Below are 21,102 nucleotides of genomic sequence, written 5' to 3' on the forward strand. Positions count from 1 at the left end.
CCGTGAGTCTGCCCATACCTTGGGGCCCCTAAGCCAACACTGCCCCATCTCCCACAAGAACCTTTCCTGGCTCTGGCCTGGAGAAACAGTTTATTGCCAGGGGGTGGTGGGGGCAAGAGAGACCAGAATTTTGCAGCCAGTATCCCCCCCCGCCCCCCGAACCCAACTCCTACTTTACAAAAGAAATTTTTACAGCCACCCTCTGTACAAAGTTCCCCCACCCCCCATCACTGTACACAGCTGCCTGGCTCCCTCCAGTCCCTGGTTCACAGCAGGCCTGGGCCTGCAGCCAGCTGACCTTAGAGCTGACCAGAGCCCTGAGCTCACTTTGGTGCTGGGTACCAGCCGGCCCCTACCAGGCCCATCCTCTTCTCGCGGACCTGTCCTCAGCCTGGTCCGTCTCCCTTGGTGTCCCTCTCGGGAGCCCTGGTGGGGGCAGGGTGGGCTGTCAGCCCCAGTTCTGCCAGCTTTGTTGGCACTACCACGGGCAGTACGTGGTCACCACTTCCCCCTCTTGCTCCAGTCCTTGGGAGTGAAGTGCAGACACTTGGAGTCGATGCGGAGTAGCCGCTTGAGCATAGCCCGTTCGTGCCCATCCACGATGTCCTCCGACAGTGTGAGGATATACTGGCCCTGGGCAGATGGGACCAGGCAGGTCAGCACATGTGGGGCCTGCACTACGCCCCTCCCCACACTGGTCTCCCCTGCCCGCCTCCCTACCTTGTAGTAGTTGATGAGGTTGAGGTACTGCAGAGTGGAGATGACATCCTCCTTCTTGATGCTGGTGATTTCACTGATCTCGCTGTGGAAGGGCAAAGATCAGGTCCCCCGGGGGCCTTCTCCGTCCCAGGCCCCCAGGAGCCCCAGGAATGAGCATGCCGTGCACCCCCAGGTCGGTGGGGCCAGGCTCACTTGATGGTGATCTGCGGCCTCTCCCCGCTTTCCGACTTCAGCCCCATCAGGATCTCCAGGATAGTCTGGGACCAGTAGCTTCGGTAGGATAGGAGGCCAAGATCCGACAGGGGCTTCTCAGGAGTCCCCGTTTTCCCTTCCACTTTGGAGAGTTCGTAGCCTAAAGCAGTGGAGAGGGAGCGAGTGGGTAAGCACTGACAGCTTCCTAACACCAGTGTTGAAAGGCACAGGTTAGAGGCAGACTGCCTGCTTCCCATCCTGGCCCTGTCACGTGGTAGTTCTGTGTCTTGGGGTATGTGGCTTGTCTGCTCTGTGTCTCCTTCCCCATAAAGGACTAACGAACATTCACTCTTCACCTGTGTGCTCAGTTCAAGTGGAGGGTGCAGAGGGCACTGAAAGGGGTGCTCAGGAGCCAGTGAGGGCTTAGGGGTGGGGCGGGAAGGCAGAGAAAATGGATTAAAGAATGCCCATTTTTCTGTCGTCCCACTCTCTCTGTACCTGGGAGGAGGAAAAGTGGGCAAACCCCACCCCTAGTCCAGGCCTGAGATGCTTGGATTCTCAGTCAAATCAGTCCCCGTGACCTGAGGAATGTCAGCAGCTCTAAGACCAGGCGGGCCTGACCGGTGGTTGTCAGACCATAAGGAGAGGAGTGCCAGAGGGCTTCCCATCAGAGGGGAGCCTTTCCTTCGCATGTAACTGGCCTCTCCGGCAGCTCTTTCCCTCCCACTCTGACTGCTCTGCCCTCCTCACCCGCTGACCACTGGGGACTGGCAGGCAGTTCCTGGTAAGACCTCAGGCCCTGCAACCACGTGGCCTCCAGTTGCTTGTACAGAGCCCTCGTTCTCTCCATCAGAGCCCTCGGATGTCTCCACTACCAGAAGCCCTTCCTCACCCTGTCCTAACCAGCCTTGTGTCGGACCAGAGCCCTTTGTGCTGTCCTCTCTTTGGTACACCTTTATCAGCCCTTCTTGCCTGATCTCGTGACCTCCACCAAGCAACCCAGTGGTCAGGACAGGGAAGGCTGGTACTTTGGAGAGCGGAAGCACAGAAAGGGGACACACTGGTTTCCTACTCAGCCTTGTTGGGTCTGCGATGCATGTGGAGTCCTGACAGATCAACCAGAGACCACACTGCCCTCAACCATAGGGAACTCCTAGCCCCACTTCTCAAATGGACGACCATGACCTTGATCAAGACAAGCCTCTGTGTCTTTACCAGACAAACAGCTCCTGCTCCCTCCCTGTCTTCAGGTTGGCTTGGTTATCCCAGTGAGGGGCGAGTGAATGGAGGCTGGGAAGCAGAAGGGGACCTTGGGGTTGAGGGGACACTGAAGAGTTCATGAAGGATGAGGCGCACAGTCCTTTGTGGGCTTTAAGAGACTGACCAGACGATGCGAGGAGCGGGGGCCAAATCCACGCAAGTCAGCGCTTACATCTGTTTGCTGAGTTAACAGCATTTTGAACATCTACGGTTAGGGGACAAGTGGGGAAATGAACCACTGGGCTTTGCCCAGGAACTTGTATGACATCAGAGTACCAGAGGGATGAGCAACAGTGGCTGGCTCAGCTTGTGCCCAAGGCCCTGGGCAGGAGCAGATGAATCCAATTTGGGATAAATTGGGTGGTGCTTAGAACCTTGGCCAAGGAACGGTGAGGGACTGAGAACCTAGTCCAGATAAGCAGGGCAGTCACCCTGAGAATGGTAGGACCTTGGGAGAGTCTCATCCTGGTTTCTGGCCAGCTCCCCTGGTGACGGGGCTGCACAGCCAGAGCCGAGACTCCCAGCAAGCCAGCACGTCTGCGTGTGAGGCACCGACGGACCGCCAGCGCCCACCCCGAGCCCACCTGGGAGCACAGGTACTCACTGAATTCGATCAGCAGCTTGCCGTAGCCACGGCGCTGGTAGGGAGGCAAGGTCAAGATGCAGGCCACGTTGTAGTCCTCTGTCGACTCCTTTTCCTGGAAAAGGGCCAGGTGAGTGTGAGAGAAGGGACCTGGTTCAGGCCGGAGCTGCGGCAGGCCCGGTAAGCGCTCACCTTGGAGAAGTAGCCCACAATGTGGAAGCCCTTGCAGTCATACTCCGTCATGACGTAGAAGAGAAAGGGGTCTGTGTCGTAGTATAGTGTCTTGTGGTCGAGGAAACACTTGGCCAGAAGACACAGGTTCTGGGAGTAACTCTGCAAAAGAAAAGGCCTGTCATAATTGGGGACCCCTCGAGCATGGCTCCTGGGCCAGGGTCAACCAGGAGCTGCTTTGTACCCCAGGCTGACAGGTGATAAGCCTTCCTCCCTAGGGCCTGACCCACTGCATGGCAGGGCTGCTTCTCAGGGCTGAAGAGTCCATGTACCAGCTCTACTGGACAGCCCGCTCCCCGATGAGCTGGGCCGCTTTACCCTTGCTCCCCATGCCTCCACTGCCCTCTGCTATTGTTAACGACAATCAAAAAACTGCTGTCCCCAAGAAGAAAGACCGACGAAGGCTTATGAGAGAAGTCTGCCCAGGTGACAATCTTAGGACTCTGGCTGTGAAAAAATACAACACGGTCACACGTCTTGAAAACTGACCTAGTAGTCTACAACTGAGGTGAAAAATTCTGGAATTTAACAAAATATCAGCCTTAGGAGTTCCCCCAGGAGAATTCTTTTTGCTCCTTTACCTCTAAACACAATTGTTCCTGCACCAGACATGGCTCCTTAACCACCTGCTGGGCACTGTCACTTGGACGCCCAAGTCCCCACTTATAATATAGAACCAGCAGTTAAAGCAGCAACTTCCTCTCAAGCTCCCCCAGCACCCAAGCCAGAGCTCTCCCCCGCCAGTCAAGATGCCTGCCTCTCCCCCAGCACCCTCTGGACCCCAGGAATGAGGAAAGTCTCTCTTAAGGGTCCCTCCAGATTACTCCTTCCTCTCCACAGCCATAGACTAAGGCAGGTTTGAAGCGCCAAGCCTATGGTGTTCCCAGCTCCTCTCCAACTGCCATTCCCACCCACCACTTGAGCTCTGTCCCTTCTAACAGCCTTGCCTCTTTCTCTCTGCCCTTCAGCCAGAAGGGTCTTTGCCTGTCACACCACCTGTACATCCACGCCTGCCCTTCAGGACCCCACTGCTTGGGACTCCCTTGCCCACCTTATTCTTTATGTCAAGGCTCATAAGTCACCTTCTCTGTGAAGCTTTGATGACTAGCTCCTCTGGGTCCTAACAAGCCACCCTTTGTTTCATGACATTTATCACACTGTTGGCACGTCTATTTTCCCTATGGACTGTGAGCTCTCAGCAGAGATTTTATCCAATTCCTGGTTGTCTATACCTCCCAGCACCTGCCCTACAGCAAGAACTCAATAAAAATGGGTGAACTGATCTGCTGGCCAGACTGTTCAGTGTTTTCCTGAATAGGAACAAGGTGCTCATTTGACTTTCCCCGAACCCCAGCTCCAAGATTTCCCTATTGTCCTTCAGCCACTGACCTTGTTCTTGCGTCCATCGATCTCAAAGAAGGAGATGGTGCCCTTGCGGTAAATCTCATTGCCTGGAGGATGTCGCAGGTCACACTTGGTCTGAGGAAGAGAGAAAGGTCAGGGGTGGGGCAGGGTGGGGGTGCTAGGAGGGTGGCCTCCTGGGACCCCTCATACCAAGTGGCGCTGCAGACACTTGAGGCTACGGCCATACTTGAGACAGAACTCGCAGAGATAGAGGACGGGCAACGTGGTGAGCTCCTGTGGGTACGGGGAGAAGTACCACGGCTTGAGGCGGTGCCGGCCCAGCTCGATGCACTCAATGTTCTTCATCCGGGTGACGATGTCGTCGTGGCTCCGGTCGGACACCAGGCTCCCAGTCATGCGCGGGGCTGATGGAATTCCATCTGAGCTGTCCTGGGAGTCCTGCTCAGGGCCAGTGGAAGACACCGTGTTACGGGAAACACTACAGCTCCCCCACACGTTTCCTTGTTCAAGCCTAACCTTCGAGGGAAGTACTATAGTTCCCACTTTCCAGATAAAGAATGCAAGACATGGAAAGTTTTCATTCAAAACTTGGGAAAGATCACCCAATGACCGATCTGAACCAGCTCTGCCTGGCTCCCAATCCCAGCAACACCATGGCTGCCCAACACTCCTTATTTTTAAACTAGCCACTAAACTTGCCACCCCGCCCACCTCTCCTCCTTTTCATCCAGCTTCCCTCTTCCCCAGACCTACCTCATCAGTGCCCAAGCAATTTGATTTTCGCTTCCGTCCTGGCTGCGCTGCAACTGCCCTACGGGCTGATCCATTCTGTAGGTGAGATGGTAGGAACAGAAAGGGTGGCTGTGAGGTGAGTCTGAAAGGGGCTACCGGGAGGTAGAAGAAAGAGATGGTTTGGAGGACTCACCTGGGGAAAAACTGAGGCTGGGGCTGTCTCGCTGGGCACTGGAGTTGCTGGTGAAACCACCTCCACCTTCCGTTTCTGCAGAGAGAAACCAAGAAAGGTGGGTCAGAAGGTAGAGAAGGTGGGACCTGAGAGGAAAGCAAGGTCCCTGGAATTGCTGAGGGTACCGTTGAGCGGTGGTTGGGCTGCAGGCAGGAGCTGGAGGAGAGCGGCTGGTCGGGCTCGCCACCGGGAATGGCCTCCCGCTCCTTGGGCAGGTTGAAGCGGAGTGTGATCTGGACCGGGATTGGCAAGGTCTTCCCGCTGGCCTGGGTGGAGGCCGGCTGTAGAGATAGGTCCAGGGTCTTCCTCTGGGGTGGGGATGGTGGTAGGATGGGGAAGGGGAATAGGGGCTCCTCAGCATGGAGTGATCAAACCCCACCCGCTGCCCTCTCAAGGACACAGGAATAGCCGCTGGACTCTAGAAGCTACATCTGCAACTTGGCCCCCATTCTTTACAAGCTGAAGCCAGGGTGGGAGGGTGTGGCCTGCTCCAGCCCATCCAGGAGCCACTGAGGCCAAAAGATGAGAGAAGTAGGAGGCAGAAGAGAAGAGGTGAAGTAGGGGACCTACTCACCACCTCTCTCTCTGGAGAGCCGGGGCGGGACCCAGGAAGTCCGTTCTTGGTGGGGGTCTTGGCCTCTTTCTTGGGGAATTGGATCTTCTTCAGGTCCAGCCTTTCGTGGGTCACCCATTCATCCAGGCGTTTGTTGACTGCAGCAGTGGGGATGTCTCAGGAAGCAATGCCAGAGACTGCCTCCCAACCCTACCCTGCAGCCCCTCCTCACCCTGGCCCAGCACTCACAGTCAATGTAATGTACGTAGAAAAGCTTCCGGCCACTAATGTCCTTCACGCTCAGGATCTCGGCCAGGGCTGTGGGAACAGCATAGGCAGGGGCGTTAGACCCGCCAGGCCATGAGGCTCCACCTTCCTAAGACCTGAACTCCACCCCCAGGCCTGATCTCTAAGCCCCAGCACTTGGAAGCTATCACCCAAGCCCCCTTTAGTCACCCAGTGCCAACCCCTCTCCACGCTCCGCCCTGTCCATCTCGGAGTGGCTAAAAGCCACGCCCCTCCTGAGTATCTGCGCCCCGCCTGCCCCAGAATTCTCGAAGCCCCTCCCCCTCCCAAGGGTTCGGTTGACTCCCGCCCCTCGCCCTCAGGTTCTTAGCCCCGCCCCCCGACGTCACTCACGCCACTCATCTTCGTTGTCCTGGTTCCGCCGCAGCACCGGCAGGCGGCAACCTTCGATTATCTCCCCCTGGGGAGACAGCGCGGCGCCAGGGTCGGCTACTGGGGGGCCTCGGGCTCTACCCACCTCCCCTGGCTCCCTCCGCCCCGCCCCGGGCACCGGACTCACCACCTCCGCCATCTTCCCTCCCTCCACTGACACTTCCGGCCCCTCTGGGAGACGTCACTTCCGGGACTGAGTGTGCAGTAGGCCCGGACCACCGGACACCGCCTTAGAAGAGACCCTTGAAATACACCGCCGCCCAGCTGGAAGCGGGGAACCGACCTGTTTGGGGGACGGGAAAATAGGGTGTTTTAAGTCTCGGGTTGGGTCCTGGGAGGAATCTCCATAACGGGCACAACGATTGGAGGAAAGCTGAGTCTGTCACGTGACGCCCACCGGGTGCGACGCCGGTCACGTGGACGCAGCGCGGGTCACGTGGGCGTAGTGTTTGTGCTTTGGGGGTGGCGGGATTCCAGCGTCTCTAAGTGGCGGTGGGAGAGGTCACTCGCTGTGAACTGCGAGTGCTCGCGGGGGCGGGGGGGGGCGGGTCTGGAGAAGTGGGCGGGACTATGAAGGGAGTTCAATGCCTGGCCAAGTTTGTGGATTTCATTCGTTAAGGATGGGGACTCACGGAAGGTTTCTAGATTGTTTTCTGTATTAGGTTTCTCACTATAAAAGTAATACAACATTATTCATTCATACATTGAACAAATGTTTAATAATGTAACGTGTGCCAGGCACTGTTCTAGGATCTTGGAATACATCAGTGAATAAAATAGAACCCTGCTCTCATAGAGCTTACATTGTTGGGGGTTGGGTTTATATAACAAAAGTAAATATATTAAAAAGTAAATTACTTAGTTTATTCAAAAGTGATTGGAGAAACCAAAAAGAATGAACAAGGTAAAGGAGATGGGCAGGTTGGTTGCAATTTTAAATAGGGTGCTGAGGGCAGGACTGATGGAAGTGTATATACTTAAGGAAAGATTTAGAGAGGGAACAACGGAAGAGCCTTGCAAATAGTTGGGGGTGCAGGGGACGTGGGGCGGAGTACTGTTTCAGAAAACTAGACCACAGTAGGGGGAGAAAATAACCTCAGATCATCATGGGGGACATTTCCACCATGAACATTTTGGTAGAATGTCCTGTAAACTAGGGGTGGGCAAACTAAGGCCTGCAGGCCAAATCCAATCCTTTGCTAGTTTTCCTACAGCCAGTGAGCTAAGAATGGTTTTGTATTTTTTAATGGTTAAGAAAACAAAAGAATATTTCACAACAAATAAAAATTACGAAATTCAAAGTTCAGTGTCCACATATAGTTGTATTGGAGCATAGCCATACTTTTGATTCATTTACTTTTTGTCTATGACTGCTTTCACACTAAAATTGAATAATTGTGTCTGAAATACAAAGCCTAAAATACTATCTGGCCCTTTACAGAGAATGTTGGCCACCCCCTGCTCTATAAACTATTGTGCTATCTTTTGAATACAAAAATAGGTTCTTCCTGTATATACTGTTTTGTGACCAGCTTTTTCACTTAGCAACATAAATTGAACACTAGTCATTAAATATTCTACAGCACAGTTTTAATGGCTACATAGTGTTTCGTTATTTAGATGCACCTTAGCTGCCATAACTAGTTGCCTGTTAGCTATTGTTTTTTTCTTTGTTTGTTTGTTTTGTTTTTCTTTAAGATTTTATTGGGGAAGGGGAACAGGACTTTATTGGGGAACAGCGTGTACTTCCAGGGCTTTTTCCAAGTCAAGTTGTTGTCCTTTCAATCTTAGTTGTGGAGGGCACAGTTCAGCTCCACGTCCAGTTGCCGTTGTTAGTTGCAGGGGGCGCAGCCCACCATCCCTTGCGGGAGTCGAACCAGCAACCTTATGGTTGAGAGCCCACTGGCCCATGTGGGAATCAAACCGGCAGCCTTCGGTGTTAGGAGCACAGAGCTCCAACCACCTGAGCCACCGGGCCGGCTACATCTATATATGTATGTATGTACGTATGTATGTATGTTTTAAGAGGAATGTTGGGGAACACTGTGTTTTTCCAGAACCCATCAGCTTCAAGTTAAGTCGTTTTCAATCCAGTTGTGGAGGGCACAGCTCACTGGTCCATGTGGGAATTGAACCGGCGATGTTGGTGTTATGAGCACTGTGCTCTAACCAACTCAGCCAACTGGCTGCCCCTCTTCAATCCATTTTGAGTTAGTTTTTGTATATGGTGTTAGGTAAGGGTCCAACTTCATTCCTTTGCTTGTGGCTAGCCAGGTTTCCTAGCACCATTTGTTGAAAAGACTGTCTTCATTGAACAGTCTTGGCACTCTTGCCAAAAATCATTCAACCATGTATGTGAGGGTTTATTTTTGGGCTCTCTATTCTGTTTCATTGGTCTATATGTCTATCTTTATGCCAGTACCACATTGTTTTGATTACTGTAGCTTTGTAGTAAGTTTTGAAATCAGGAAGTGTGACTCCTCCAACTTTGTTCTTCTTTTTCAAGATTGTTTTGGTTATTCAGGGTCCCTCAAGGTTCCATATGTACTTAAGGATGGATTTTTCTATTTCTGTAAAAAGAGAATTGAGATTTTTTTGACATGAGAGAATATGTAAGATGATTGAGGTTAAGTTAAAACCCTGTAGTCCTAAACTTGAAAAGGAGATATGAGTATGAATTCCTGGTGCATTTCATATAAAAATATACATACTCATATATATTGCCTAACTGTTCACTGAAAAGGTCCATAATGATTGACCCACTAGCAATAAGTATCCCTAGAACTCAGACTGTGGTCTCTAAATACCATTTCCCAGTAAAAGGAATCAGAATTCCTCAGAAAGCTGTCTGATTCCAGATCTTGGACACTATTGGAATTGTGTCAAAAGGACCGAAGAACCAACTTCAGAAGGTTCCCAGTGGCCAAAGATGGAACAATTTGAACTTCAATAAGAATAATTAAAACAGATTAAAGCATATCAAGTGTTTAAATCCATGCATTAAGACTTTTTTAAAATGCATGCATTAAATTTTGGAGGATGCTAGAGAACCAAGGCATTATTTTGAAAATTGATAATGGGAAATTCTATACCCTAATAAATCACTTTTAGGTATATACTGAAGAAAACTCCTGGATACATGTACAACAGGAGACAGTCACAGGAATGTTCTTAACCACACTGCTTGTAATAGTGAAAACTGGAAGTCCAAATGGCCATCCGCAGGATGAATAAATAAATAACCTGCGGTGTATTTACACAACAGAATAGTATGTAGCAGTAAAAAGTGAATGAACTATGAAACATAAACCTTAGTAATATGTTGAGTGAGAAAAGCAAGTAACAAAAAACAAGATACTCTCTTCATAGAAGTTCAAAAGTAAGCGAAACCAAGCAACATATTTGTGTAGCCATGTATATGAGTAAATTTTTTTTCTTTAAAAAAAAACGTCAAGGGAATAACAAACAGAGAATTCTAGATGGTGGTGCCCTGGACACCGGGATGAGGGGATGGACAGATGTGGAGCACCGAGATAGATGTAAGTTCTGGTGGTGTCCTATTCAGCCCCTTGAGTTTTACAGTCAGCACAACAATTCAATTTATTGATTTGTTACAAATATATATGAATTTTTTAAAAGAGGATCATGCAAGGATCAATGATGATTGTGTGTCATTAACCAAAGATTATAAGTAACCCATTCTGTGGACTTGAAAAGTCAGCCTCCTCAAAAAAGTAAACTGACTTTCCTAATCCTGGCCAGCCACAGGAGAAACTGAAATGAGTGGGAGGGGTGGTAACTATTTTCACTTTTCTTTTCCTGTTTTTTCAGAGCCTGGTAAAGCAAGTCAGAATTTCCAATCTTTTCCAATTCCCATAAGATTCCTTAATTTAGAACGAATTCAGAGAAAATAAAGTCTTTTTCCATCTGGAGAAGGCTCCACCGCCTGCGATGGAGCATCCTCATTCTGGGATGAGGAACCGGTCGGGGGTGGAGGGTGCTCCAGCCCCAGCCTCCACCCTCATCCCGCACGAACGCCGCCTAGGGCTTGAACTTGGGGACAATATCCCCCTGAGGAATCACATGACAGTTAATCAGTGGAAATGGTTTAGCCGACGGCTGGTCCCTTGCAGGAGGTCCTAGGGAGACGACGGGCGGCGTGGGGTGCGGCGGCGAGACACGGCGAGTTCTAAGCGGCCCCTGGGGGTTCCGGACCTTCTCAGATAACAGGCGTCAGGTGGCAGAGACGAGGCTCCAGTTGATATACCCCTGGGCGCCTTATGCTTAACCCATTGCCACCGAGGGCCGGCAGTGTGATGCACCTTAAACTGGTGTTTGAGTTGGAAGCGAGAAGCTCTCGGCCCGGTCCGCCCGCGATAGCGGACGCAGTACGGAGCTTCTGTCGCCCCTTGCGTGCAGCAGGACACGCTTAGCCCAGTGACCAAAGCACCGCCATGTGAAGAGGTCCGGGCCCTTCCCTTTTCCCTCCGCTGCATCTAAATTAGTGTGGATGGGAAATTTAAAAAGTACTTCTGCGGCGACAATCACCAAAAGACACCTTTTAGCGATTAGGAAACTGTGAAATTCAGTCACTCGGCCAAAGACGGAGTAGGCACGGGCCTTTCCCTGAGCAGGGCTGGCGGCAGGAGCCCAGCAGTCGTAGGTTTGCTCCAGACCCGGCCCGGGTGACATCACCAAACTCCTCTGATTGGCGGGAGGGGGCCCCGAAATCCCCTAAAAACATTGTGAGTAATCGCCGGGTCCGCCCTCCAGGCGGGGCCCAGACCCAGAAGCAAGCCGAGCCTCCCGGCCAGCGGCCTCCGGACCGACTCGGTCTCTGGAAAGGCGCACTTGCTGCCGGTCTCCGGCAGCAGCGTGCACGCTGCCTCTCCGTCCTTGGCGCAGCGCCCAGTGGTTCCCGGCCCCACAGGGGGCGGCGGCGGCAGCGGCAGCGGCGGCGGCGGCGGCGGCGACGGCGAGGCGCGCAGGCGCGGCTGCTTCCCGGCAGTGACGCGGCGGCGGGCGCGCGCGTCGCATTTCCGCCTCTGGCGAATGGCTTTGCTGTAACGCGCGCCCCGGGCCCAGCTGCGACCCCGGCCCCGCCCCCGGGACCCCGGCCATGGAGGGTGAGGGCGTCCTCTGTTCCCGGGGGATGGCCGCACTGGGGCCGGAGGGACCGCGCCGAGAGCCTCCGCGCTACCTTCCGCCCCTTCCTGCGCGGACGGGCGCTGCGCAGGGAGCGGCCGGCCGGATGGTGGCGCGGGGCGGGGCAGGCGTAGAGGGGTCTGACTCATTTTCCCCTCTGGGTGGAGGGGCCCTTGACTCAGTATTTTCCTTGGGTGGAGGGAAAGGGGGAGCTTTGATTCAGTTTCCTCCTCGGGGCACAAGGGGACAGTTCTGACTTAGTTTCCTTGTTAGGGGAGAATGTATCTGACTCAGTTTCCCCCAGTAAGGGGAGAACTCCATCCCCAGTGTTCTCTCAGGAAACAGGTGTTTCTGGCTCCTTTACTCCCACCCCTTAGATTCCCCCGCAGCTTCCAGGGAGCAGGCCCTGACTCAGTTTCCCTGGGAGGCTCTCCTTGGTGAGGATGGGATGTGGGCTTGTGCTGACGCTTGTCTCTCCCCTTTCAGACCTGTACCCGCTCATCTTCCCCTCAGGTAAGTGGACCATCTTTCCTCAGTGGCTCTGGAGGAGCTCCCCAGGGTTGGAGTGGTGGGAGCAGCTGCCTGATGGGGGTTGGCCCATGTGCCCGGTGTCTCCCCGCAGAGCCAGCCCAGGCCTCTGGCCCTTATGTGGAGATCATCGAGCAGCCCAAACAGCGGGGCATGCGCTTCCGTTACAAATGCGAGGGTCGCTCAGCAGGCAGTATTCCAGGCGAGAGGAGCACTGATACCACCAAGACCCACCCCACCATCAAGGTCAGCACCGGCTGCCTGGCATGGAGTCAGCGGGTGGGACCGTGAAACCCCAGCAGGCTTACCCCCTGCAATCTGTGTCTGGGAGTTGGGTCTGGAATTCCTGAGCCTCTACGGTGCTCTCTGTACTTTGGACAGATCAATGGCTACACGGGGCCAGGGACAGTTCGCATCTCACTGGTCACCAAGGACCCCCCTCACCGGCCTCACCCTCACGAGCTCGTGGGGAAAGACTGCCGGGATGGCTTCTATGAGGCTGAGCTCTGCCCAGACCGCTGCATCCACAGGTGAACACCCCACAGGCGGGCAGGACGTGGGGGGTGAAGTGGGAGGACAAGAGGCTATGCAGTTGTGTCGCTGTTACAGTGTTACTGCTTTCTGGACACAGAGCATAACTCGCACTGTTTACTGGCAAACGGATTTCCTTTGTCTTGAAATTATCTGTGCGTCTACTCTCCCAAGCAGACATGAACTTGGTGGGATGAGGATGGGTCTCTGTTTACTTCTAAGCCCCCTAACCCCTGTGGCTGGAAGGGCGAGTCCCTCAGTGTCACATTCCATGCAGTGAGAAAGAAAATCACTGAGCCAACAGTTTCTCCTGTAGCTTATGGACAGGAGACTGTAAATAAATATATAAATAATTAAACAAGATACTGTTCAAGTGTAACAATTTTGATGATGAAAATAAAGCAGTAATAGATTGGTAGAACGGCCTGGGCTGGGGCAGGCCGGGGAGCTGGTCCCATTAATTTGAACTGGGAGGTCGGGAAGGCCTCTGTCAGGAAAGACTTGAACCGTGAGAAAGAACAGAGAAGCACGAGAGAACATTCCAAGCAGAATGAACAAGTGTAAAGGCCTTGAAGTAAAAGTTTGGAGAACAGAAAGAAGCCCTTGTGCCTGAGAGTAGGGAGCCACAGGGACTTGGCTGGTGCCAGGTCACAGGGTAGAAGCCCGTGTCACTCGGAGTCCGGATTGGGTTTCATTGCAGCACAGTGAGGGGGTTAAGCACAGAGTGATGATCTGGTCACGGGGCGGAGGAAGGGGCAAGGCAGGAGGGCCCAGGCTCTGCTGGAGACAGTGTGATTGATGCTTGGGGGGGACTCAGCTTCCAGAACCTGGGGATCCAGTGTGTAAAGAAGCGGGACCTGGAGCAGGCCATCAGTCAGCGCATCCAGACCAACAACAACCCCTTCCAAGGTGAGGGCTGAGGGGGCGAAGGAGCACCCCACCCTGTCACCCTTCCAAGGCCACCTTCCTTCCCTGCATCTCTCCCTCATTGGCCGAGCCTCAAAGTACAGATGGAATCTCGCTGCCTATTTAGTACACATTCCTGATTTACCATTGGGGAAACCGAGACCCAGAGAGGGGACATGACATCCAGGGTCATACAGGTCAGCGATGGGGCTAGAACCTTCTCTTCCTCCTCTAGGACTCCTGTTTCACACACCCTCAAACAGCCCTGCCAGCCCAGAGCTCCTTGCCCCTGAGTGCCCCCTGCCCTGGCTCTCCTGACCGTCATTTTTCTGGCAGTTCCCATAGAAGAGCAGCGCGGGGACTACGATTTGAATGCTGTTCGGCTCTGCTTCCAGGTGACAGTGCGGGACCCATCAGGCAGGCCCCTCCGCCTGTCACCTGTCCTCTCGCATCCCATCTTTGACAACCGTGAGTGGCCAGGGAGTACAGAAGGGGAGAGGGATGGGCCTGTGAGGAGACCTTGGCCTGCGAGAGGTGCTCTGGCTTTGTTCAGTCATCTTGCGTGTTCGGCTCTGCTGGCTTGGGGGACAAGGCAAAGAAGACCCAGAGCTGCCCTTGTGGCGTAGCTTCCAGGCTGGCAGGGAGTCACATGGGAGACAGACATTTCCAATATGTGGTGAGAAATGATGTGCCCAGAACTGTACTAATGACTGCAGGAAATACACTCCCAGGAACAAGACAATGTTGAAGAATAATAATTCAATGATGAAAGCTCACAGATGAATTGGGCTGACATTGATTAACTGCAGTCTTTAATTAAGTTACCAACAGGATGAATGAATATAAAAGGGCTCTAGAGCCCTCACAACAGGAAACCAGAATGGACCGGAGGTCAGGAGGGAAGGGTTCATTGCCAAGGTATGATAAACAGGGCCTTGAAGACTGCTTGGGTTAGGTGGAGAAAGGAGGTGTGGTCAGATTGGTTTCCCCTGGACTTGAAGCTCCATGAGGGGAGAAATGTTTAGGTTTTGTGGGTTGCCGTATTCTCCATGCCGAGAACAGTGCTGGGCACGTAGTAGAGGCTGGTAGGTAAATAGCTGATGAATTGGTTGTGGTGAGGAGCCGGTGGGAATGGTTGAACCTCGGCCGTGGAGGTGCGGTCCACACGCTCCGGACAAACTTGACTCTGGGATGGATCAGGAGGTTGCATCTCCTGCAGGCCAGTCCTGGAGATCTCTGGTGGTTCAGGGCTTCCTTCCTTGTTCCTATATCCTCAGGCGCCCCCAACACAGCAGAGCTAAAGATCTGCCGAGTGAACCGAAATTCTGGGAGCTGCCTCGGCGGAGATGAGATCTTCCTGCTATGTGACAAGGTGCAAAAAGGTACATTCCAGGAAGCAGGAGGCGAGGGGCAAGGCTGAGCAGAGATGACGAGAGTCCGGGGACTGGCTTTAAACACTCCCCCCAACACTTTGGGGGTAGGAGGGTGCGGTACCTGGAGACAAGTATCAGCAGTGGGGAAGGGCCAGAGTGAGTTGCTCAGCGGGTGACTTGAGCAAGCTGGTCCACACTGCCCCATCTCCTGCAGAGGACATTGAGGTGTATTTCACGGGACCAGGCTGGGAGGCCCGAGGCTCCTTTTCGCAAGCCGATGTACACCGACAAGTGGCCATTGTGTTCCGGACACCTCCCTATGCGGACCCCAGCCTGCAGGCCCCTGTGCGTGTCTCAATGCAACTGCGGAGGCCTTCGGATCGGGAGCTCAGCGAGCCCATGGAATTCCAGTACTTGCCAGACACAGGTACGTGACTGGGAAGGGTAACTCTAGCCAAGGAGCGAGGCCAGGGCTGGGTGTTGAGTGTCAAAAGCTGGAGCTGGATGGGGATTTACACAGTAATCAGATTCTCTCTCTTGTCTCAATAATAATACCCAAGACGTACTGAGCTCTTATTATACAACTTGTCTCTATTAGTTCCTGATTTTTATTCTCTCCTGAACCTTTGAGGTAGGAGATATTATCTAACTTGCCTGAGGTCACATAGCTAGTGAGTCGCAGAGTCAGCATTTGAACCAGGCTGTCTGGCTCCAGGCTCCTGTTGCTACACTGTGTGTCTCTTGTCACTACCACATAGCCAGGGTTCGGTCAAGACTTTTGGCCATCTGACCGCAGTAGGAACAGCCAGAATAACCCTCTAGCCAAAGCCCGTCATCTAGCCTGAGAGTTTCCTACCCTAGGAGCAGTCTAATAGAGTCTGGTAGGCAACCCCCAAAATAGCCGCCAATTCATTCCACAAATAATTATTGAGTGCCCACTTGGTGCCAGGGCCTGTGCCAGGTATTGTGAATACAAAGATGAATAAGACTTGTTCCCTGCCCTTCAGAAGCTCAGTCACATGAGGAAGACAGACATACACAGCAGACCCTTAAGTCATAGAGTAACATGTGAAACGAAGGGAGGTGTGTGCCAGCTGCCATGGGAGCTAGAGACGGCCGCAAAGGGCAGGTGGCATTAAGTTGGAGGCCAGAGAAGCACGTTCCCCAGGCAGGTAGACCAGCAGCTCCTGGAAGGGCAGGGATGTTGGGGAGTGCACAGCGTGTTTGGGGGCAGCTTTGTGGTGGCAGGTGACGGTGGGCCGTGTGCAGGCCCAGGCAGGAGGGCCTCGAATGTTAGGCTCGAGGCCTTCATCCGGGATTTCATCCTGAAGGCAGTGGGCAGCCACTGAAGGTTTCTAAGCAGAGACGTGACATGAGCAGATCGGGAAGCGCACTCTGGCGGCAGTGAGTAGAGGATCTGAGAGGGAGAGACTGGAGGAGAGAGGCCATGCTGGAAGATGTCACAGCAGACCAGGAAGAGAAGAAGTAGCGTGAACCTCACGGAGGGAATGGCAGAGACAGACGACCTCATCTACCCCTGTCCTCCGGTTACCCTTCAGCCTTTGTGTGACATCACGCTCAGTCCCACCTCAGCACCTGTGTTCTAGCTGTTGCCTCTGCTTGAAATGCTTGGCCCCCAGATTGTCACGTGACAGGCTGACACCAGCACCTCCCTGGCGACCTGTAAACTAGACTCCCGTCCAGTATTGTTACATCATCCTGTGTCTCTTCCTCGGTGCTTTTGTCACTTGTTGTGTTCCTGTCCCTCTGTCACTAGGATGTCAAGTTAACTCTTAGGAGCAGGAACCTTGTCTGCTTGCTCAGGGCCATCTGGGCATGATCAGGATGGAGCCTGGCATACGGCAGGTGCTTGGTAAATGTGTGCTGAGTTAGTGAATGGTGAGAGGGAGAGGCAGTGTTGCTGATCCCAAGGCTTCGAGCTTCGGTGACAAGGCAGACAGGTCTCTGAGGGAACACAGACAGGAGGGAGACAGGAGGTTTCTGAGGCGAGATGATGAGGCTTGGTTTGGACTGATGGTGTTGGGTACTTCGGAGTTACCCAAGCGGTGGTTAGAAAACCGGTTCTGAAAGCTCCAGACGGAACTATCAGACCATCAGAGATAAGAATAAGAGCCTCATCGGAGGTTTTAAGCAAGCCAGTTGTGGCTCAACTGCCCCAGAGGGCAAAGAGGTCATTTCAAGGCCTAGATTGAGGCTGCAGATGAGTTAGGACGTGAGCAGTGCAAGTGAGAGAATGAGATGGATACGGGCCCCACGAGGGCTCCTGTCACCCTGAGCGTGGCCCCTTTACTTGGAGGCACTCGTGTGGCCTTCTGAGGGGCAGGTTCAGCCCACAGAGGCCTTCTCAGAAAGCCGTGGGACTCGCCGAATTGTTGAATGTCACACAGCTCTTCTTATCGGCTGGGAAGGATTGGAGAAAAGCTCTTAGGAAAGCTTGGCCCATCACCTCCCTCCTGAGGGTCCTTTGAGAGCTTGGGGGTCCAGCTGAGAAGAGCAAGACCCACTTCTCCCTGTTGCTTTCCCAGATGATCGTCACCGGATTGAGGAGAAGCGTAAAAGGACATATGAGACCTTCAAGAGCATCATGAAAAAGAGTCCTTTCAATGGTGAGATGGGCAATGGGGAGAATTAGAGAAGGCGGTGGGTAGGGGAGGGTAGAGCCTGCGGACTGAGAACTGACTGAGCCTCGGCCCACAGGACCCACCGATGCCCGGCCTCCTCCCCGGCGCATTGCTGTGCCTTCCCGCAGCTCAGCTGCCATCCCCAAGCCAGGTAAGGATTTCCTGTTGTCGCCCTGGAACTATAGGCTCAAATCTTCAGCCTGTGGCTTAGACACCTGGGAGAGAAAGACGAGCTGGCAGCCTCACCAGCGGGTGTCTGAAGCCTACAGTCTGGAGTATACTTCTCAGGGTGTGAGGCCCAATTACCCATGCCAGAGCCATCTGGGGAGCAGTAAAGATGCAGATTCCCGGGCCCCATTACAGACCTATGGAATCAGAAAGTGTGGAAGTGTGGCCCAGGAACTAGCATTTCCTGGGGACGCTAATGCACACTGGTCTGAGAATCACTATGGCAGTTACACCCCACAGCGGATACCTAGGGCTACAGAGCTAAAAAGCTGTCTCTGCCCTCAGCTCTCAGTTGAATTAGGGAAACAAACAAACAAACAAATCACTTCTAAAGTAGCAAAGTATATGTGCTGGTGTGTGACCGAGTGCCCTGCTTCAGGCCACACTACTGGGTGCTCCTTGGGCCCATGTCCTCTTGGGGCTTGATTTTTCAGGGGTAAGATTTGGTTTTACCAGTTGGGAGCCTGGGAGAGGTTTCTGGGCTGGAGTAGACAGGGAGGGCTTCAAGGAGGTGAGGCTAGAACTGGACCCTACGGGCTAGTCCGGTTGGTTAAAAGGAGGGGGCTAGACTCCATACAGAGGGATTGATCCTGAGCTCTGCTCACGGGGGCTGGGTACGGACGACGGGTGGGTGTCTGAGGCTTTCTCTGACCCCTGTCTCTCTCTCTCCTACAGCTCCCCAGCCCTATCCCTTTACGCCATCCCTCAGCACCATCAACTTTGAGGAGTTTTCCCCCATGGTCTTTTCTTCTGGGCAGATCCCAAGCCAGAACTCGGCCTTGGCGCCTGCCCCAGTCCTGGCGCAGGCACCAGCCACTGCCTCAGCCATGGCATCAGCTCTGGTTCAGGCCCCAACCCCTGTCCCAGTCCTAGCCCCCGGCCTGACTCAGGCTGTGGCCCCACCTGCTCCCAAGCCCTCCCACGCTGGGGAAGGGACACTGACAGAGGCCCTGCTACAGCTCCAGTTTGATGCCGATGAAGACCTAGGGGCCCTGCTGGGCAATAACGCCGACCCAGCCGTGTTCACGGACCTGGCATCCGTCGACAACTCTGAGTTTCAGCAGATGCTGAACCAGGGAGTATCTATGACCCCCCACACAGCAGAGCCCATGCTGATGGAGTACCCTGAGGCCATAACACGTTTGGTGACAGGGTCCCAGAGGCCCCCTGACCCAGCTCCTGCTCCCCTTGGGGCCTCTGGGCTCCCCAACGGCCTCCTCTCAGGAGATGAAGACTTCTCCTCCATCGCAGACATGGACTTCTCAGCCCTTCTGAGTCAGATCAGCTCCTAAGGCGGTGGTAACACCTACCCTGCCCAGAGCACTGGGTTCCCGGGGATTGAGGCCCTCCCAAAGCAAGCACTTATGGATTCTGGGGGGGGTGTGCTCCAACTGCCCCAACTTCTTTAGGTAATGTCTCCATGGTGAGGGGGTTGCATTTTATTCTTTTATTGGCAATATCTATCTCTCTCTTTTTGGAGGTGCTTAAGCAGAAGCATTAACTTCTCTGGAAAGCGGGAAGCTGGGAGGACTCAAACTCTTCCTTGCCCTAGCCTGATGTTTAGCTCCCTTCTCGCTATAGAGTATTCTAGGGGCCTTCATCCCCACCCTCCAGCTTCTAGTACTCTCCTAGAGAGAGGGACAGGCTGGAGCTGTGGCCTTACAGGCCTCAAAGCCTTACTACCAAGTGTCTTCCACAAATCATGGAGTCATTTACACTTGAGCCAAAATAATGCCCCTGTTACCAGTCCTATGGTGCTGGCGTTGCCCTTGTGCCTAACACCAGGGTTTGAGGGGCCAGCCCAGGGCAGGACTTCCTGCCCTGCAGTTGTCTCTGCCAGCTCTTTCCTTACTCAGCTGTGGCTGAGAACTGGTGGGGTAGTACTTGGTCCTCTCCAGGGTCCAGGGAGATTTCAATCTGATACTTCTCAGTTCCCCCTTTCCTCAAGTGCCTTAATAGGAGGGTGAGTTGTTTGGAGAGTGGGGGGAGGGCAGGCTGGCACCTCTCCAATCAGGAGGCTCCGTTTTTACTAAAAAAATCAAAAAAGTTGGATTCTTGCTCTTTCTATTCTGAACTAATAAATTTGTTGCCAAGCTGGCCAGAGATTTGCCTTCTTTCATGTCTTTGCTGGGCTTGTCAGGCTGGATATTGGTGATACAGAGTTGGATGAGTAGTTACACTGTCTTCTGAGTTTGCTCTGAGGGTACCTTTGAAAACCCTCAGTTACCGTCTAGAGGATGGTAAGCTAAGGTGGGGGGAGGGGGAGTCCAGCATAGTGAAAGCCCAGTAGGGCCCATTGGCTGTAAGAGCTTCAGGTCTTAGATCAACAGAGGGGGGTGCATCTCGCAGAGGGTCTAGCCAGCATTTGTGAGCAGGGTAAGACAAATGATGTTGGAAAGTTTCGATTGGACCAGGCTGTAAAAGATCCAGAATGCTGCACTAAGAGGTTTGGGCTTCATCTTTTTGGTGGTCAAGGGAGAGACTGCATCTGTTGAGGGAGGGGAGGTGCCGGGTAAAAGTGTATGGTTTGATATCCTGTTCTGCTAGAACCTAAGAAATCTTAAATTGGCAGCCCCGGAAGCCTAAACAAAGCCCGAAGGGCTAGAGCAGAGGTACTTCCGGCTTGGCCTGACGCACGCGCAGTAAAGCCGGGTCGGCGTAAGTCATGGGCTATCTAAGCCTGCCTTTTCGAGTGCGCATGCGCACAGTATTCCGCGAGCAGGGAACCAGATAACGCGTTTCGGGAAAACCCCTGCCCTGACGCCGATGGCGTCTATGTTCCGGGCTTCGCACTGTTGCGGAAGGGTGACGGCAGGCGCAAGCGGGTTATTAGTGAGAAGTGTTGCAAAAGCTAGCGAGTCTCCTGGGAACACAGTGGGCACTGCGTCCAGATTCCGATGGAAGGTGGCTACAGGGGAACATGTCAGCGGGCGGCGGAATGTTGGGGAACCGGAAAGCGTCTTTATCGTCGAACTCGCTCCAGCCTCTTGGTCAGAGGGCGGGGATGGGGCGGAGCCTGAGACAGGGTGGGCTACTCAGGGACCAGGACCAGCTGCACTTCTGCGCGAGGGGCGGAACCCGATCGTGGCGGCCAGGTCAGGACCAGGGCAAACCTGCCAGGCAGCGCCTGGGGAGGCGGAGCTTGATGGAGCCGCAGCTCTGTGAGCGCCAGGGCAAGCGCGAGGAGGGGCATGGCCGGGTGA

The 21,102-nt window shown here is 53.7% G+C and overlaps 2 protein-coding genes across 7 annotated transcripts; one reads left to right on the top strand and one right to left on the bottom strand.

The window, feature by feature from the left end:
* Positions 1–73: 73 nt before the first annotated feature.
* On the bottom strand, positions 74–6,822 carry KAT5 (lysine acetyltransferase 5). 5 transcript variants are annotated; one of them, XM_033119121.1, is made up of 14 exons: positions 6,674–6,821; positions 6,508–6,574; positions 6,118–6,186; positions 5,890–6,026; positions 5,441–5,596; positions 5,277–5,351; positions 5,105–5,179; positions 4,541–4,789; positions 4,376–4,465; positions 2,948–3,088; positions 2,777–2,870; positions 913–1,072; positions 721–802; positions 74–633 (listed from the first exon to the last, which is right to left on the bottom strand). In XM_033119121.1, exons 1-14 carry the CDS (start codon positions 6,683–6,685, stop codon positions 499–501), a joined length of 1,542 nt encoding a protein of 513 aa, XP_032975012.1. In that variant the 5' UTR covers positions 6,686–6,821; the 3' UTR covers positions 74–498. The 5 variants fall into 5 exon arrangements, with proteins under 5 accessions (XP_032975012.1, XP_032975015.1, XP_032975010.1 ...); XM_033119120.1 differs by having other exon boundaries at positions 114–633; positions 5,441–5,623; positions 6,674–6,822; XM_033119124.1 differs by lacking the exon at positions 5,441–5,596 and having other exon boundaries at positions 6,674–6,820.
* A 4,688-nt stretch (positions 6,823–11,510) lies between these two features.
* RELA (RELA proto-oncogene, NF-kB subunit) lies at positions 11,511–20,002 on the top strand. Of its 2 annotated transcripts, XM_033120962.1 has the most exons (11): positions 11,511–11,672; positions 12,178–12,204; positions 12,314–12,465; positions 12,601–12,749; positions 13,568–13,659; positions 13,993–14,124; positions 14,934–15,038; positions 15,244–15,456; positions 17,576–17,656; positions 17,748–17,822; positions 18,575–20,002. In XM_033120962.1, the coding sequence occupies exons 1-11, from the start codon at positions 11,666–11,668 to the stop codon at positions 19,189–19,191; spliced, it is 1,650 nt and encodes a 549-aa protein (XP_032976853.1). In that variant the 5' UTR covers positions 11,511–11,665; the 3' UTR covers positions 19,192–20,002. The 2 variants fall into 2 exon arrangements, with proteins under 2 accessions (XP_032976853.1, XP_032976854.1); XM_033120963.1 differs by lacking the exon at positions 12,178–12,204.
* Positions 20,003–21,102: the final 1,100 nt, after the last annotated feature.

The sequence above is a fragment of the Rhinolophus ferrumequinum genome, chromosome 11, assembly GCF_004115265.2.
Source record: "Rhinolophus ferrumequinum isolate MPI-CBG mRhiFer1 chromosome 11, mRhiFer1_v1.p, whole genome shotgun sequence".
Taxonomy (NCBI): Eukaryota; Metazoa; Chordata; class Mammalia; order Chiroptera; family Rhinolophidae; genus Rhinolophus; species Rhinolophus ferrumequinum.

Excerpts from the sequence above, each read along its gene's own strand:
- KAT5 (XM_033119119.1), bottom strand. The coding sequence starts at position 6,685 with ATGGCGGAGGTGGTGAGTCCGGTGCCCGGGGCGGGGCGGAGGGAGCCA. Across the intron at positions 5,597-5,889 it reads GCTCTCCAGAGAGAGAGGTG|CCGGCCTCCACCCAGGCCAG; the intron begins GTGAGTAGGTCC and ends CTATCTCTACAG. Across the intron at positions 5,180-5,276 it reads CAGCCTCAGTTTTTCCCCAG|AATGGATCAGCCCGTAGGGC; the intron begins GTGAGTCCTCCA and ends TCTCACCTACAG.
- RELA (XM_033120962.1), top strand. Across the intron at positions 12,750-13,567 it reads CCAGACCGCTGCATCCACAG|CTTCCAGAACCTGGGGATCC; the intron begins GTGAACACCCCA and ends GGGGGGACTCAG. Across the intron at positions 15,457-17,575 it reads CCAGTACTTGCCAGACACAG|ATGATCGTCACCGGATTGAG; the intron begins GTACGTGACTGG and ends TTGCTTTCCCAG.